The sequence below is a fragment of the Neolamprologus multifasciatus genome, chromosome 11, assembly GCF_963576455.1.
Source record: "Neolamprologus multifasciatus chromosome 11, fNeoMul1.2, whole genome shotgun sequence".
Taxonomy (NCBI): domain Eukaryota; kingdom Metazoa; phylum Chordata; class Actinopteri; order Cichliformes; family Cichlidae; genus Neolamprologus; species Neolamprologus multifasciatus.
Window position 1 is genome coordinate 17,226,347 of NC_140449.1, and position 16,639 is coordinate 17,242,985.

Consider the following 16,639-nt stretch of genomic DNA (forward strand, 5'->3'; position numbering starts at 1 on the left):
CTTTGCTTAAAATGAATGTAAAATATTTATTTCAGAGATCATAAATACAGAGCATTAACTGCCTTTCTTAATAAACCGAGCAGAAATGAACAGTTTACACAGTCTACACCCCTGTTTCCTTTTAATCTCTTACTGTTATCATTACTCTTCATTTAGGCTCATGCATGAGGAAAAACCCATATGAAAGGCTCTGCCATATAAATCAAACAAGCTATAGCAGGTTTCACAGTAAGATGCATGAACATGTAAGTTTTTAATGAATCCAGACTGACTTACTGTTCATTACCCTTTCATTTAGTCACTCATCCATTGTTAGCCTATTTGGCCACCTAGTGGCCAATAGCATGCTTGACCTGTTTGTCTGCAAGTCTTTTCTGTCTCACAGTCCAGTTTTTAAGTGCTGCCTAACTACACTTCTAATAGTAATGTATTTACAAATGTGAAGTGATGGGAGACATGAAAATGCTGGTATTTGAACTATAAATTAAACATGCTGTGTTTTTCTTGTTGTCTTGTGTATTAGTTACATATGTGTGAACACATTCACTTATTTTTTTTACCCAGAATAAAACAAAACAAAACTAATCAGGATCACAGCCTTCACTGTTTCATTTAGACAATTAGCTTTTAAATTGCACATTAAAAGCTAATTAGAAAAAAAACAACACAACCAAACATGAAGCACAATCATCATAGGAATATGTGAAATATACTCTATTGTTTTAAAAATATATAAATTGGTTGTTTTTGTTATTGTGTTAGAGTGATTTGTGTTGTTCTTACCCAGGCAGCGGTAGGGCAGGACTATGAACAGGTGTGTCTGGCAGTGCCCCCAACCTTTCTTACACCAGGCAGGGATGGTGACTGGTCTTTTGGACTCCTCTATATGGGAGATTGAGAGCCCTGGGTACATCTGAGTGTATAGGTACATGCAGAGATAACGGAGACACAGAAACAAATAGGTAGATGGACAAAACAGAGGGAATTAAGACAAAAGGAAGAGCAGATAGGGGTAAAATTGGTAAATTTGGGGCAGAGCAGAAGCAGCAGGATCAGGGAAGAAGTGGAGGAAGAGCAGTATCAGTGGGGAGAAGACTAACAAGGGAGAGCCATGCAATATATATATATATATATATATATATATATATATATATATATATATATATATATATATATATTTTTTTTTTTTTTTTTTTACTTCATGGAGCCATGTAGGGGCATTAGTCTAAAGCCACATTAGATATAATAATTTCAATGGCCATTCTTGTCTTTCAGTATTTCTAATTTGACACTGGACTATTTCCATTTTCAATTTAGGCCAATCATTTGAAGCACAAGCACATAATGAGATTTAATAAGCGAAAGAAATATAGCTGTAGCCTGCAGTCTGAATACACACTAAAGTGCTTTCCTCACAAATATCAAGGAAAACGAGGGCTTTGTGTAAAAGCCATTTCAAATGCATAATATGTCAGCTAATCGGATTACTGTCCATTCAAGCTCATGGCTGCTGCTGTCTGTAGCTGCTGCGTCTGCTTTGGCCTCCAGATGGTGCCTGGCTGCCTTTTCTATCATAATGTCAGCCTAAGGAGTGTGTGTACCACTAATAACTTTACAGCAGATGCTAAAGAGTACGCATACAATAGCAGGTAACAAGAGGACAGAAAGGTAGATGGTAAGCCAGGTGAAATATTGTAATATTCCAACAGACCGCCATCACTCCACTATATATTTGTGAATATATAGGTTTGATAGGACATGTGTTAGACAAATCAAATTAGAGAAAAAGAATGTGAAATTTTACTTGACTCCCTTTGTTTTATACAGTTTGTTTTTTATTTATTTATTCATTTTTGCTGAGATCATGAAATAGTATTCCTAAACCAGCAATTTCATAATGCTGTTGTTCTAGTCTGGTCTTCAACAGAGCTGTTTAGTTTCCATTCGCTGAATTTCAATCCCCCTGCAAAGTTTTGCTTCCTACCTCCTGACAGTAGGACTGGATTTGGCTGGGCTCTTTGAAGCAGCTCTGGCGGCCCTGAGGATCCGGTTCCCACTGGCCGGTCTGTGTGTTCATATGCAGGAGCTGACGGCCACAGAACATGGCAATCTGCGGCTCGGCCACCTGGGGGACTGGCCCGTTCACCTCAGCCATGGCCAAAGCCTAGAAAGCAAAAGGGGAGGGGCGGGGGCAAGACAGATGAGGAGGAGTTAACATAAACACAGAAGCTGAGAATATTCTGTCTGAAGCCGATCCATGGTGGAGAGACCACAGATAATTCCTAAATGCACTCTAGCACTCTCCGACATTATAGACCAAGAGTGTAAGCCTGAGTGCAAGACAGAGTGAGCGAGAGATCGAAAGAGAAAGGGGAAAATGTGGAGGAAGAGAGAAGAGACTAATGTAGAAGTCTGCACACCGCTCGCTTTACGAGAAAACCTAAAATTCAGAAAAGATAGAACCATAGAACCGTCACTCTTGAAATGCCCCAAAATAAATGAAGGAACAAATTAAATGCCCAACTGTGAACTGGTGGGCCTGTGCTCCCTGTCTGCTGACAGCACTGACATCTGAGGAAACAACGAACGGCTGGTAGAAGAAGGTGGGGGGTCTGTTGCAAAAAAAAAGAAAAAAAACCCCCATACAAGAGCACGTAAAAGACTGCTTCCCCTCTCTCTTCTCCTTCCCCTCATCCGTGGCCTTCTAGGATGTTGCTATTGATTGTGGGATATGTTGCCTCTGCCTGTGGGGAGGGCCCATGGGACCCCAGTAGAGGAACAAACAGCAGCTAGGGCTGGGAGTCAGGTGTTAATACAAGCTCATTGACCGATGCACCACTTCACTACATTAACACACAGGACAGACACAGAGAGAGTCCAGGGAGGAATAAAGAAGAGGAGGGTTTAGGGAGAGAGGAAAAGGGTCTAAAAAATGAACAAACACAGACTTCTTTTTAAGAAAACACAAGTGAAGGGAGCCCTAAAGTAAAAGTGAAGAAATACAGTGTATGCTTCATGTTCAGCTGGATCCCTAAGTCGTGTCTGCTGGAGAAAACGACACATTTACAGAACATATTCAAAGACTCCTGCAGGCCATGTAAAGTAAAAGGATGCAGGTTTCTTAGTAACAATTGAACATTCACAGAGACAACATGCAATGTTATTTATTGTCTAACCACGAAACTCCACAAAAAAGGGATCCCACACCCCAGAGTCTGTATACAGCTCATATGCTTTCATCTGTGCTGACAGAGAGAGAGACAGGCCCACTGACGACAGACAAGATGAGCGACGTTGAGCCAATTAGAAGGAAGTTGCCCAAAGGGAAGAAATAGAGGAGAAAAAATATGGGAGAGTGACGCCTGATCAAAGGAAAGCCCTGCTTTGGCCAAATGGAGCTAAAGTGTTTGAAGTCCTAATTAAAATTCATACTGGGTAAAATAAATATATAAACCTCTCTGAGTAAATGTACAATAAATATAATAAGCCCTGAGCAGTCTGTGCATTATAATTATGCTGGGCAGGGTTTGTGTTTCTGCATGTCTTAGCAGATTTCTAACAAATTACGCATCTACTTTTCATTACCGTTCCCCATTTCCCAGAGCAGTTTTTTTTAAGATTTGTGAATGACTTTATAGACCTCTTTAGAAATTGATTTATGTTTATTCATTTACATTATATGAATATCTCTTAGAGAGATATGCCTGAGATGACACAATGAGCACAAGTATCTCTTTCTAAAATCTAAACTACTTCCAGGGTCATAGGCTGTTAACATAATGCTCATAAGTGGTAGTTGTGATTTAAAGTCTGTAATTTTCTATAGTAATTTCATAAAAGTATTCTCCCTGATAAGCTTTTTTTTCAATGCTGCAAAACTGACTCTCTGAAAGAATGACGTTCTAGCGTTTTTAGCTGTCAGCACTTGCTGACATATTCATTGGGATAATTTACCCATCAAACAAGTACTTGCAAGTCACAACGAGTTAATAACGGTAGCGAAGATAAACAAATGGAAGCAATGGCTGCTTAAAAGGCAGGGGTTCCAAATTTCGAAATGTCTTGATTTACACAACTTCATTTCCCAAAAGCGATGTGATGCTGTGGAAAACTGTCATTTAACGACTGTCTTAAACTGCACTGGAAACGGAGATGATTTTCTGGTGAAAGTCACTGCGTAACACAAAGGATTGTGTCAAAACAAAAAACTCCAGAGCACAGTTTTTGTGCTGATATTAATGCAAGAGGTGGTTTGTTTAACTCTGCAGTTATTGAGCCAGCAGAGTATTGATGAGTGTGATGACCATATAGTGTATGTTGCTTGATGGCAACACAACAACACTAAACTAGTCGACCTGCCGGAAGTCCAGAGCTGCTATCAACCAAAAACTATGAAACAAATAATAAACTAAAGAAGGCCTTGAATTGTTTAGCATATTAAATTCAATGTCACACAAGAGAAAAGAGAAAACTCCTCTTTTCTCTTGTGTGAAAACTCCTCTTAAAAGAAGAGATGATTCAATGCAGGAGCTTTTTGGAATTTAAAATATGTGCAAAATTTAAAAAGAAAGGCAACACGATTCCACACAGTTTAAACACATGAGAACTGGTACTATCTGCATCCAAATATGGGTTTAAACCATCAACTAACAGCAACAGGGCTCTGTGTTTACATCTGATGGTCAGCTAGGACTAAGCATGAAAGTCATGAGTGGTTTGTCTCTGGGTGATTTACTCCCACATGTCAAAGACTTTCTTGTTAGGGTAACTGATTATTCTAAATTTGCTGTAATTGTGGATGGGAATGGTCTGTCCCACCAATGTATGAGACCTGCGATGGACTGACAGCCTTTCTGGAGTCTATCAAAGCTCTCCCCTGATAGCAGCTTGGATAGGCTCCAACCCCCTGCAATTCTAACTGGATATGTGAACAGAATTATATTCAGTAGTATAACATGTTTAGGTTAAAAAAAATATTAAATATTATACCTGCTTAAAAACCAACTGTTGCTTGTTACTGACAGAGCTGAATTGGATCATTTAATTGGTTAAGTGTACTGTAAGATAAGCAGAGGGGAAGACTGCTGAAGTTGCTGAAACTATCTGTCTAGAGGAGCTGCTGAGCTAATGTCTAAATAGATATATCTCTTTGAGTCAGGGAAGGTCAGTGCCACAACGAAAAAGAAAGAAAGAAAAAAAAACTTCCGGATATTTGAGAAGATAACCTGGCAGCTCCCTCTGGTCCAGCTCTCTCATTCTGTCTGCTCTCCACTACTGCACTTGCAGAAAATCAATGCTCAGCGACTGCAACTGTATCGCCACGTTCCCCCAATCAATAGCAGTCCATCAGGAGCCTGAGGCCCTGACCTCGAGCCTCACAAGTCTACACTTCCAATCTCTAGTCAGATGCAGGACTAGATTAGGCATTCCCTTATAACCAATACAACTGTACGATCTACAGTGTGTACACTTCTGGTCTGCTGCTCCACAAAGAAGCAGAAGCCTTAATTGTTGAACGCGACAAGTAGAAGCATTCTTCTTCTCCACATTCTTTTCACCACTATAATCATCAACAACATCACATAAACATCAATCAGCGGCTGAAATCACATAAGCTACGAGACCCATTTTACCCTACTGCGTGAATACCACGTAATGTCTTTCTTTCACTGTTTTTGTGCCATTGTATTATTACAGCAATAACAGGAACTGTCATCAACATGCATCACATCTATTTATTCTTACCAAAATGGTAAAAATGCTTTTAAGAACCATTAGTTGGGGGGCATAAATATATTTTATGGTATTCCACTTTTTTTTTTTAAAGAAATGGAAATGGAAAATCACTTAATTCAATACTTAACAATCTCAGAAATACATTTGCCGAGGCTGTCTATGAATCTGATCGTGGCAGCTCTTATGTGTCATACCCCAGTTCAACACAGTCTTTAACTGCAGTGAATATTGCTGCTGAGTGTCCATATTTGGAAAACATGGGACGTTCATTTGCTTTATTTATGTGCTCATAATGCAACTTTATTGCTATGGCAGAAACGAATCCTAACATTTATACTTGAGCGCACATGTTGTTCACTTCAGTAAATAGCATTCTGACTCGAGACTAGAATGGGCAGTTCATAGAGAAACTGACTGCTGAAAGCTGATGTGGCTTGCTTGAACCTGTTGAAGCTTGCAGCAGCCTGTAGTTTCACCTGCCGAGTGTCAGGCGTCGCTGTATGGATGTGAGGAAGAGAGGACCCAAATGCAACACTCACGGGTTGGTTAAGGCTGGTGTTTATTGTGATGAACAGATGAACACAACATGAGAAGTATAGCTGATTGACCGGAAAGACTGGTTGAATTACTGAACTGGAACACACATGCGGGATCGACAATGACAACACAATGAAGTGGAGGAAACTAAGGGTTTAAATACACAGGCTAATGAACGGTCAGTACACAGCTGAACATAATCTGACTAATAAGACATAGGAGGTAGAACTAGACGTGAAAGCTGGCATGGTAAAACAGGAAACATAGACATGTGGAAAATAAACAGAACAAGAAGAAATTGAAAACACTGGGTCAAAGGCCCAGGAACCATGACACCAAGCATGTGAGATATGGAAGTAAGTTTATATTTGAGCGTGAGAACAGCTGCAGTGGCTGGCCATTTGATAGTGAAAGGTTTTGAATTTGTTTGGAACTTCATTGTGGGCCAAATTCAGTAAGCTGTAAAGTTTTAAAGGAAATTATTTTTATGCCATCAACATCCATCCATGGCACATTCATCCATCCATCAACCACATATTTATACTTGGCCTAATTATGCTTAATATTTAAGAACAGAACTATGTTTCTAGTGTTTAATATGTAGTATTCTTACTATAGGGTCACCTGGTGGAAAAATTGAGTGAAATTCAGCAGCACTTGAAGCACTTTGAATTGATTTGACCTCACCAAAAAATGAAATTGGTAACTTAAGCAAGTGCAAAATCTGCCTTGTGAATTTCAGTTGCACAACACTTTCTTGACAGGTTGCAGAAAAAGATACATACTAACATTCATCCATTTTGTTAGCCACGTAAACCAATCCAGGGTCATGGGCATACCAACGCACACGCAACAGAGCTTCTGCTGAGAGCACCATTCTCTAGATGAAAGAGGCTTTGATGATCACGTGACTCTTATTCTGCTGACATGTTCGGGCTAAAAGTTAAACATGTCCAGAACTCACACATACCCATTATCAAAATTGTGAGTAGAGTTTACCACTAAGCACTGCTGTGTTTCTGTAGAGGCTTACAGAGCTGGTAGACTTCAGCCATGTCTTAATATTAAAAGGCATTATTTTTAAAAATTCAAATTAGCTTTAAAGAGTTTTTAACTGTAATTTAACTGAAGTAGGTAAGTAATGTTTTCAAATATTCAAACACTAAGTGTTTTCACCAAAATGCTGTACTCACTGGCTATATCACTTAAATAGACAATGTGAAGGATCGGGCTTTCATTCAGTTAAAAATAGCTTTCGCTACAATTAATTAATCACACTCTTGTGCTTTGATTAAGCATTTCCATCAATGTTTTATGCCTACAAATTATGGCTATAATTCCCAACATGTAGTACAAGATTTTTTAGTGCGTTCCTGGTATGTTATTCCCCTTTTAAAGCCAATTAGACTTCAGAGTGCTACCCCTGTTGTATTGTGACCACGAACACTCTGAACGCAGTGATCCAGCTGGCTTCCCAATAATGCATCACAATCTGTCAACAGTGACACTTCTCCAGTAACAGACAGGTTGCAGAGCCGCCCGCCATGTCTCGGGGAGAAAATGCCGTGGTGTACTGAAGCATCTCCGTACAGTACAGTCTGCAAGCATGCGGGGGAGAGTGAGGGGTTCACAAGTTGTCGAGGAAGTGCTGTTCAAACATCCTGAGCTCCACATATCATGTCCTTGTGCTGATGAGGCTGAACAGGCCGACAGCCCAGAAACCTGACAGCTCCCCACTGCAGGGGATGCTGCATCATTAATAACAACCTGGTGATATAAAGCCAGGAAATGTCGATTGGCTTTCTGCCTTTTCCCTGTATTCTTTGCCTATGTTAGCTCTCTTGGTATTTTATTATTATTCCTCTGCTCTCCTTCTCCATATGCACTGCATACTGACTGTGCCACTTTGTAATCACGGGTGTACCTCCACAGCAAAAAAAAGCATCACAAGAAAAACTAAAAGCTCCCAGAGAGACGAGTGCACAGTCCACTTGGACCAGACGCAGTGGAAATTTTTGCTCGGATATAATAATGTGTGATTACACTTTAGCAGATGCCTTTCCAGTAGAGGAAATTATGTTATGAGCACAAAATAACAGATATGATCTGGTGTATGCTGAACATAAACATAAACTGAGTTGTCTGTCGGGGCGAGTTTGGGCAGTATATTTACATGTTCCACCAGCATCTCCCATCCTTCTCTAGTTAAATTTTCAGCACCTGTTCCACCCTTATGTTGCAGGATGACTTCATCCTCTGTAATGATGCAATTCCCTGGCCTTTGCAGGCAAGCCAGAGCAGAAGAGACAGAGGGGAGAAGCCCACCCATCATTTATCACTTTCTACAAGCCGCTGTTAGACTGTAGTTTGAAGAACCAACCCAACTGGTCGTAGTAATTCGAATGCTGAAGAGCTGGGAAGAACTTTGCTTTGATATCAAAACTCACTTTTAGATTTATCATTGCTTTCATGTCACCATGTTTTGTGTGACTGTAGTTTATTTATTCAATAACTCCTATCAGTTATTAGAGGTACACAATGTGCATGTACATGTGTGGTTATCATGCGTTGTTGTGTATGTATAAATCAACTCTCTTTGGGATATACTGAGAGTTTAGTTAACTACTGATAATTAACTACAGACATCAGAGCCCTGAGGAGCTCGTCCTTACTAATTCTCTTCTACTATGCAGCAATCTCTATTATAGTATCTTGTGATGATACCTTGATAATGACATCAGTGGGATATTGGACAATCTATTTAAACGTCACAAATGACAAAATGTAAATAATAAAAAGAAACATGTAACACTTAATAAAAAAAGTAAGCGCTAAATATGTGCCATAAAAATGATTTAACAGGCAGTCAGTAAATGATTATGGAGCTATATTAGCAGCTCTGGCATCATCTTACCTTTTGTAAAAGTTCCAGGCAGCAAAACCTGCACAATACATATTTGCTGTCAATACAACTTTAAGTCATTGAAGATTTGATTATGTCAGGATACATAAAAGGTATCAAACTTTAGGCAAACTATGTGAAAAGCCTGATTAGCTAGGATCGCTCTTGATTAGTGTAACACCATCCAACAACCAATAACTCGTATGGAAGACTCGCCCACACCCCGTGTGAATAAGCCTTACATGAGTAACCCATACATTTATGAAATACACACACACACATGCACATGCACAGGCCCTCGTCTTTGTGCTTTTCTGCAGCACAGATGGCTTAATAGTGGGTGTCTTCCTGCTTCTGAGCCCCTCCTTCACTCACTCTTTCTCCATTTTCCTTTTTTTCCCCTCTCTTCCTCTGCCTCCTCTACAGGCTGATCCACCTCCCTCTTTCTGATGTCCCTCTTGTCTCCCCTCTCCCTCCCTAACAGCTTTCACACAATGCGTGACACTCCGCTGTTTGGCCTCCCTCCCTAGACTAGTGCTAAATGGCCAGATAGATTTAGGGGCATTCATCATTGTAATCATGTTGCTTAATTATTCATAGGCTCCATCAGGCCTCTTCCTGGTGTTGCATGTAGTTATAAGAGGGTAAGCCAGACTCTCATGATGCAAAAGGGACAATGGGGGATAAAGCAGGTTAGCTCTGCATATTGACTCATTATTATACATCTCTAGCTAATGGCTAATTGAAGCCATTAATTTTCAATTCAGAGGAGACTGATGGGCAGAGCGGAACATATTGCATTGTGTTTTTTTCCTTTAGCTTCCTACTGTAAACCACACATTGCTGCAATGTTACTTATGGGGTAATAAACTGAATGCTTTATTTCGATATAAGAAAAAAAAATATGAGAGAGGCTTTTGGTTTTAGAGATGTGCAAACATCACAGGCTACATCAGTTCAGATTACAGTGGTCCAGCCTCCAGCTGGGCACACTGGGAGCAGATGGCCCTATAATCACCAGGGTTCATCTAGGTCTGGAACAGCAGCCAAAGTCAGCTCCCAATATTTGATTTAATTTCAAGTATAGCTTAAAAATACAGGACACGTCAGCTGGCATCACTGCAAGAGACTCCACAGAGCTCGAGGCTGGCAGCGCATGTCATTTTATGACTGAGGTTATTTAGAAACAAAGATGTTTACTAAAAGACGATAGCCTATATCCAACCAGCACTCAAGGATCTTCCCTGCCATTGTTAGTTTCCAAAGCGTATGTGTTTCACGGAGTGCCTTGCACAAAATTAATTAGGTTACCAGCAGAGGCAGTCCATAGGATTATGCACATACATAAAAACTGAACTGATGCCCTGTAAATATTATCTAAGCCTATATACATAAGCCATGCGAATGCATAAGAGCATCCTTTTTTCATATACCAAGAGTCCATGTTACATAACAGGCTACACCAATGCCAGCTAGAAATTCTTAGCATCCATCCAATTTTACTTCTCAGATTAATATTGCTTTAATTGTTCAACTGGCGTGGATTTCAACATCTTTTTAATATTAAATCTCAAGCATGTTAGTCAGTGAAATAAATTGAATATTGCTTGTAAGTACAATACATATTGCAAGCTTTAGCTCATAAACATGGCACAAATCGAAGTCAGAAACAACATAAAATAAAGTGTTGGTAAGTTAAAATTTCCTTCATAAAATTCCAACCACCAACCCCTGACCCAGACATCACCTGAGCCCTCTGAAAAGCCCCGGGAAAACCCCACATTCTGCAGACTTCTGCAACTGGGCCATAGGAAAGATTTTGAATTTTGTCTTCTGTAAAAAGCCACATTGTCATCCTTTATGCCCACATATTTAACTGGATACAGACCTCCCACATATACAATAGCAGCACGAGACCCAGCCAGAAAAACAAGGACTTACTTTACTTTTTCAAGATGAATATCCCATCTAAATGTCCTACAATATCCTTAACCTCCTTAAAGCGGCACCTTTATTGTCCTTCCATTATGCATTTACGCATAATCTCGCAGCTATATTTTCAGCAAGCGTTTTGCTTGTTTTCCTACATAGCCTTCTTATCGGCTTCTGTAAAACTTGGTGAAAAGAAATGTCGACTATATAACACAAAACGAAACTCCCGCAGAAGTAAAAAAAAATTGGGGTGGTGTCCCCACTTCAATGGAAAGGCAGTATTTAGCTATATTCAGACTGAGACGAGTGATTGCGATACTTGCATTGCATAGAGCAGCTATACAAATGTGCCTCTCAGTTCCACCCACGTTTCAACAAATGCCTTATCTGAGTCATGCACCATAATGACGCCACACTGTGCATGTTTTTTTTTCTTCAGAAAAGAAAAAAAAAACAACACAAAAAACACAAAGCATCGCTGGTCATTTTCACAAGCCTTTCTATGCAACCACCTCCTGCAGATATGTGGGAGGGAAACAACTGCGTAATAACGTTTCACAAATCCAGCCAAAAACAAGAGAGAGTCCGGAAACATTATGTGCCTGCAAGATTCTGTTCCTCTAGCACAGCCAAGCTGAAATGGTTTTGTCTTAGCGGTGATGAATTTCTGATGTTATGTAACACAGCTGAACCTCCTTCACAGTCAAGCAAAAACAACAGGGGAATGCCAGGATTTTAATGGCAAACACTGTGCGCCTGCAGATGCAATTTCAAGCTGAAGAAGTACCTCGGGGGATTGAAGGAATCAGCAGCTTAGTAGAGATTTGAGCGCTGCAGGTCTGTCTGAATCATCCTAATGTCAACACAATTGACATTGAATAGTGGATTTTCCTTAGGCAGATTGAGATTGACACAATGCAACGCAGCTTTCCAAATCTGTATTTATGCTGTAAACACATTCAAAAGGCTTGAGTAATGTCTGGGACTCAGTGATTCAAATTCCTATTAGTAAACACTTTCGTGCCTTAAAGAATATTGTTTATTGGCACTGCTAAAATGTGTTGTACACCAGACTTATTAAGACAACTGTTTTCTATTACAACAAGCTATTGTTACATCTTTTTCCAATGTAGTTAAATACTGCATTTTAGTTCTAATAGCACATAAGCAAGACTGATAAGCTGGGATCAAAACACAGCGATGAAACTGTCTTTCTAAAACTGGCAATCCACCCTGAAACCAAATTGTCAATTGAGCATATTATTATGAGATATTATGGGTAGGACGGTTTTCAGTTTAAGACACATGACATACATGTAGACGATAGATGAGTTTTACAGCCGAGTGAGATATCAGATAAGAGTGTATTTGTGCAGGCGAGACAAGGCTGGAAGTCTTAAAGCAACATCATCGTGCCCTTGAGCATCTTTTAAGTAGATTAGGGCAATCTCAAAGCCTAAATGAGGGCATGTTTAGGTTAAAAGACTGCAATAATTGATCCACTTAAGGACAGGCTGTCTTTCCATAGTGCCATCCAAAGCAGCAGGCAGCTGGGATCAGTAAGATCTGAGTCTTCCTCTTGCCTGCCTCTTATCTTTTACTTGCACTTTTTGCTTATTCCTCTGTGTCTTTCACTCTGTTGTCTTTGCAGCAGATCTTTTCTTTCTTCCTCTGCATTCTCCATTGGATCTGCATGTCATCTGTCCTTGTTGTGAGTGCTGCACATAACTGTTTTTTACTTATTGCAAAGAATTTGGGTAAACAGATTTTCTGATGCTTGCATGGCAAAAAAATGAATAAAACTGCATGAAAAGCATTAAACAGTGGCAGAAAACACAATTCGTGTTTCAAGATGAATGTTTTTAGAAGCCATTAGGAAATTGTGAATTGAAGCAGTTCGCCTATATGTAGTGTGCTGAGTGTAGCTGTATAATGGTAAAGCAATAATAATATCCTGCACTGAGAGATAGGCGGCATAAAGGAGAAGGGGAAAGAGGGGCAGGGGTAGAAAATGAGAGGTTAAAACATTCATACATCTTTTTTGCTTCTGTCTCTTTATTTATGCACATGCACAATTCTCATCACTGCTCCAGCTCCCCCGAGAGCCTGTCTAGCAGATGCACCTCATGCAAATGAGGCTTTGAGGTTATGTGCTATAGGTTACGCGAGCCCAAAGTGTGGAAGAGTAGTATGTGCTGCATGTATATATCAATATCATTATTATTACTATATATGTATATATAGTATATATGTATATTAAGTTAGAGATGTGACCAATGACGGAAAGCAGAAGTGTATATTTTTTTAGCAGTGGACACCCCAACACAAAAGATAATATACTGTATGCCACAATAATTGTAACAGTATGTATAAAACAGCCTACTTCACACCATGTTGATTCTGTGCTTTCATTCAGAGACATGTGGTATCACCACAGTGAGGACAAACTGGTCTTTTAACTCCCAGTAAGAGGTCCGAATGCTCACGAGTGCCGATAAAAGAGCCCAGCACGGCTAGCGTGATCCCCGCAGCTGCAAAAGCATATTGAGGGAATAGCCTCCTCTTCCCAGGTCTCTCATACAGCACGGTTGGCCTGCTGTTCAAAGTATTCAGGTGCTCTGTTAATGAACAGCAGGACAAGCAGCTAAGGCTGGGTCAGCTCGTGCTGACTTGTCAGGCCGCTTACACAAAGAAAGCAAACCAGGGGAAGTTGATGAAAGCCTGCAGCAGCGTGGAAGGTGTCGCTCTCCCACATTTTACATCAGCTTCCGCTCACTTGACATCCCCTTCATCTGTCTCATCAAACACGTAAACACTTTTTTTTTAGGCTTCTTCTCCACATTCTCTCTCTCAGCATCACTTGGCTACTGAGGGTGGTTGTCATGGTAACACCACCTACAGGAGCCAGTTACCTTCCCTGTTACCGTAGCAACTGGTTCCCTACTGAATTTCAAGCATCTCTAGCACGTTCTCTCTCTCTCTTCTCTTCATTAAGAATCTGCCTCTATCTCACGTTCCTTCTCACATAAAAGAGTCAGCATATGTTAGCTTCAACTTTCTGTCTTCCTCAGGTCGATGATTGTTGGCTTAATCGCTAGTTAGCTTTCTCTCGTCACTGCCTGTTGATTGATTCCACAACACACTGCAGCAATAAACTGAAGGTCTCCCTTGTATTGTACTTTTTTTGCTACCCAAATGAAACATGTGAAAAGAGTATATAATAATTACTGGTTAATGACTATCAATTATTATAAATACAGACAACACAATAATAGAATAAACAATAAAACATGTTAACTGTTAACTGTGTGGACTAGTATTCTTTCGCTGTTTTCACCTTTTTTATGATCCTTCACTGTTGGTGAATCAGTAGCTGAATATGTAATTTTCTCTTCTTCTGGGTCACGCCTGATGAGCTTTCCATTTTACTTTAATCAAGATCAGCAGCTGTCTGTCTTTACATGACTTCCTTTAGTTGTACTCACCCGGAGTATTTCAAAGGAAATGATGAGTTATGAATCTGACTCATCCGATTGTCATACCGTCACCTGTAGGCTGGTTTAATTAGTTCAGGATTGCTACTATGCACAGTTTCATAAATCAAATGACAAATGATAAGTGAGATCTTGTCCGGCTGGCATGTCCTGTCTTGCTTTGACTCTGGTGTTTTTAAACTGGCCCACTCTGGTAAGATAATGTGTGCTGGCTGTGTAGTCTGCAGTAGATTAAATATGAGTGTTATCTCATTTCCTATGGATATAAAGTCTCCACAACCTCCCCAATTGAAGAGAAAATGATTTAATCATTGAGACAATCTGTACAAATAGATCCCTCACATTATGTTTTTTTTTCCCCCAAGCCAGAATCAGACGCGTGTGAAGTATCCAATTTGACAGCCTGAACTTGTAAAAGTATTGGCTGTTAACTGGCACAGCTTGGCCATGGCAACTGAATGACCCTGAGCTCAGAAAAGAATGACATAATGTGGCTGAATCTTACAATTAACTGCAGCCAAAGAAGCGCCTGATTTTCTTTATCCTCTTTAGCTGTCTGAAAAACCAGCACAACCCATCTGTGTACACGGTGTAAAACAGGCACAGGAAAATGCAGTGGGAACATTATGAGCTAGATTTACTTACTAGATTTAAAAGAAAAAAGAAGTATTTACAAAAAGAGCACAGAGACAAGAGGAGATTTTTGTGACTCACTGCACACAATATGTATTTCTGGGACTTTCTTGCTTAGGCATAAAAAATAGGGGTGGGGTTGGGTACTATTTAAATCAAGCACGCAAACTGATTACTGGTATTCGCGCTAATATTTAATGCATCTCATCTCCACTTACTTTGATGTGGACATGAACTGACTGCGAAAACAGCCAGAAAACTAACCGCACCTATAGATGCTACTTGGGGATCATGCTCACATAGATTGTAGATGCTTCCAGTTTCCTGAAATTGTATCCTCACATTTACATCCTATGAATCACAACATGAATTTAAGGTAAACAAAGGCCTGCTGATCGTCATTTTGGGGGCTAAGTATCTATTTTGAGTCTCTCTTTTCATCATCAGTGTAACATTTTCACACAAACTAGCCCTTGAAATGTTCCAGGTATCTTACTGCTAAGTGTAAGTACAATAGACACTCATGATGAAAAAAGAGACTCAAAATACTCTCTTAGCCTCCAGACTTGTTTATATTATATCAGAGATGAACCCAGTGTGAAATATTGGGCATATATCAATGTTTAAAATAACAGTTTGGCTGACAGGCTGTTTGTGTTGTAATTTATTCCTCTTTTAGTGTCATGGAAACATTATTAAAACATAGCTGAGCTGTTTTAATCTTTCAGCTCTGCATGCCACTCTCTTTGATCATTTAGCCTGTGCAAAATGTATTAAAATCTGATGTAAAAAGTGAAGTAAAGGGGGTAAAAGATGTCAATGCAAATTCATGAAGAAGACAAATAACCCTTTGTGTCTTGCTGCAATTCTAAAGCTCCAAAACATTTGACACTAAAGGCGTTAGAAGAACCAGACTTTGATGGTATCAATTTCAAAGCATGAAACCAAATCATTGTGTAGATCCCCTACCCCCAGCCGGTCTTGGCATATGGCTCCACCTGTGCTGGAGGTTTCTTCCTGTTAAAAGGGAGTTTTTCCTTCCCACTCTCACAAAGTTCTTGCTCATAGGGGGTTATCTGATTGTTGGGATTTTTTTAAGGGTCTTTACCTTATAATATAAAGCATGTTGGGGCAGCTGTTGTGTTTTGTTGTTATAAATTAAACTGATTTAAATTGAAGCGATTTTGAGTATTGCAACTACCATTTGCAGTTGGTCTGTTAATGTACCACAGACGGCAGTGAAAGCAGCAAATCTCTCCATGTACTTTCAACCCTTACACCTTTTGTTTGGAGATATCAGATAAAAGAGACTTCTGCTGGGCAGACCAATTACTATACTGTGCATCTGTATTCAGTGAAGAGCTGCTGACATCACGCCACATGGGACACAAGTAATCATTTTTGA

General features: G+C 39.8%; 1 protein-coding gene across 3 annotated transcripts in view; it reads right to left on the minus strand.

Moving 5' to 3' along the window:
* The window catches only part of aplp1 (amyloid beta (A4) precursor-like protein 1), a 33,843-nt gene that overhangs the window by 10,330 nt on the left and 6,874 nt on the right, over nucleotides 1–16,639 (minus strand). For all 3 annotated transcript variants that reach the window (XM_085178230.1, XM_085178228.1, XM_085178229.1), the window contains exons 2-3: nucleotides 1,985–2,164; nucleotides 784–913 (exon numbers count right to left, since the gene is read on the minus strand). In XM_085178230.1, the coding sequence (XP_085034356.1) occupies nucleotides 784–913; nucleotides 1,985–2,164 (310 nt within the window). The remainder of the gene's footprint in view (nucleotides 1–783; nucleotides 914–1,984; nucleotides 2,165–16,639) is intronic.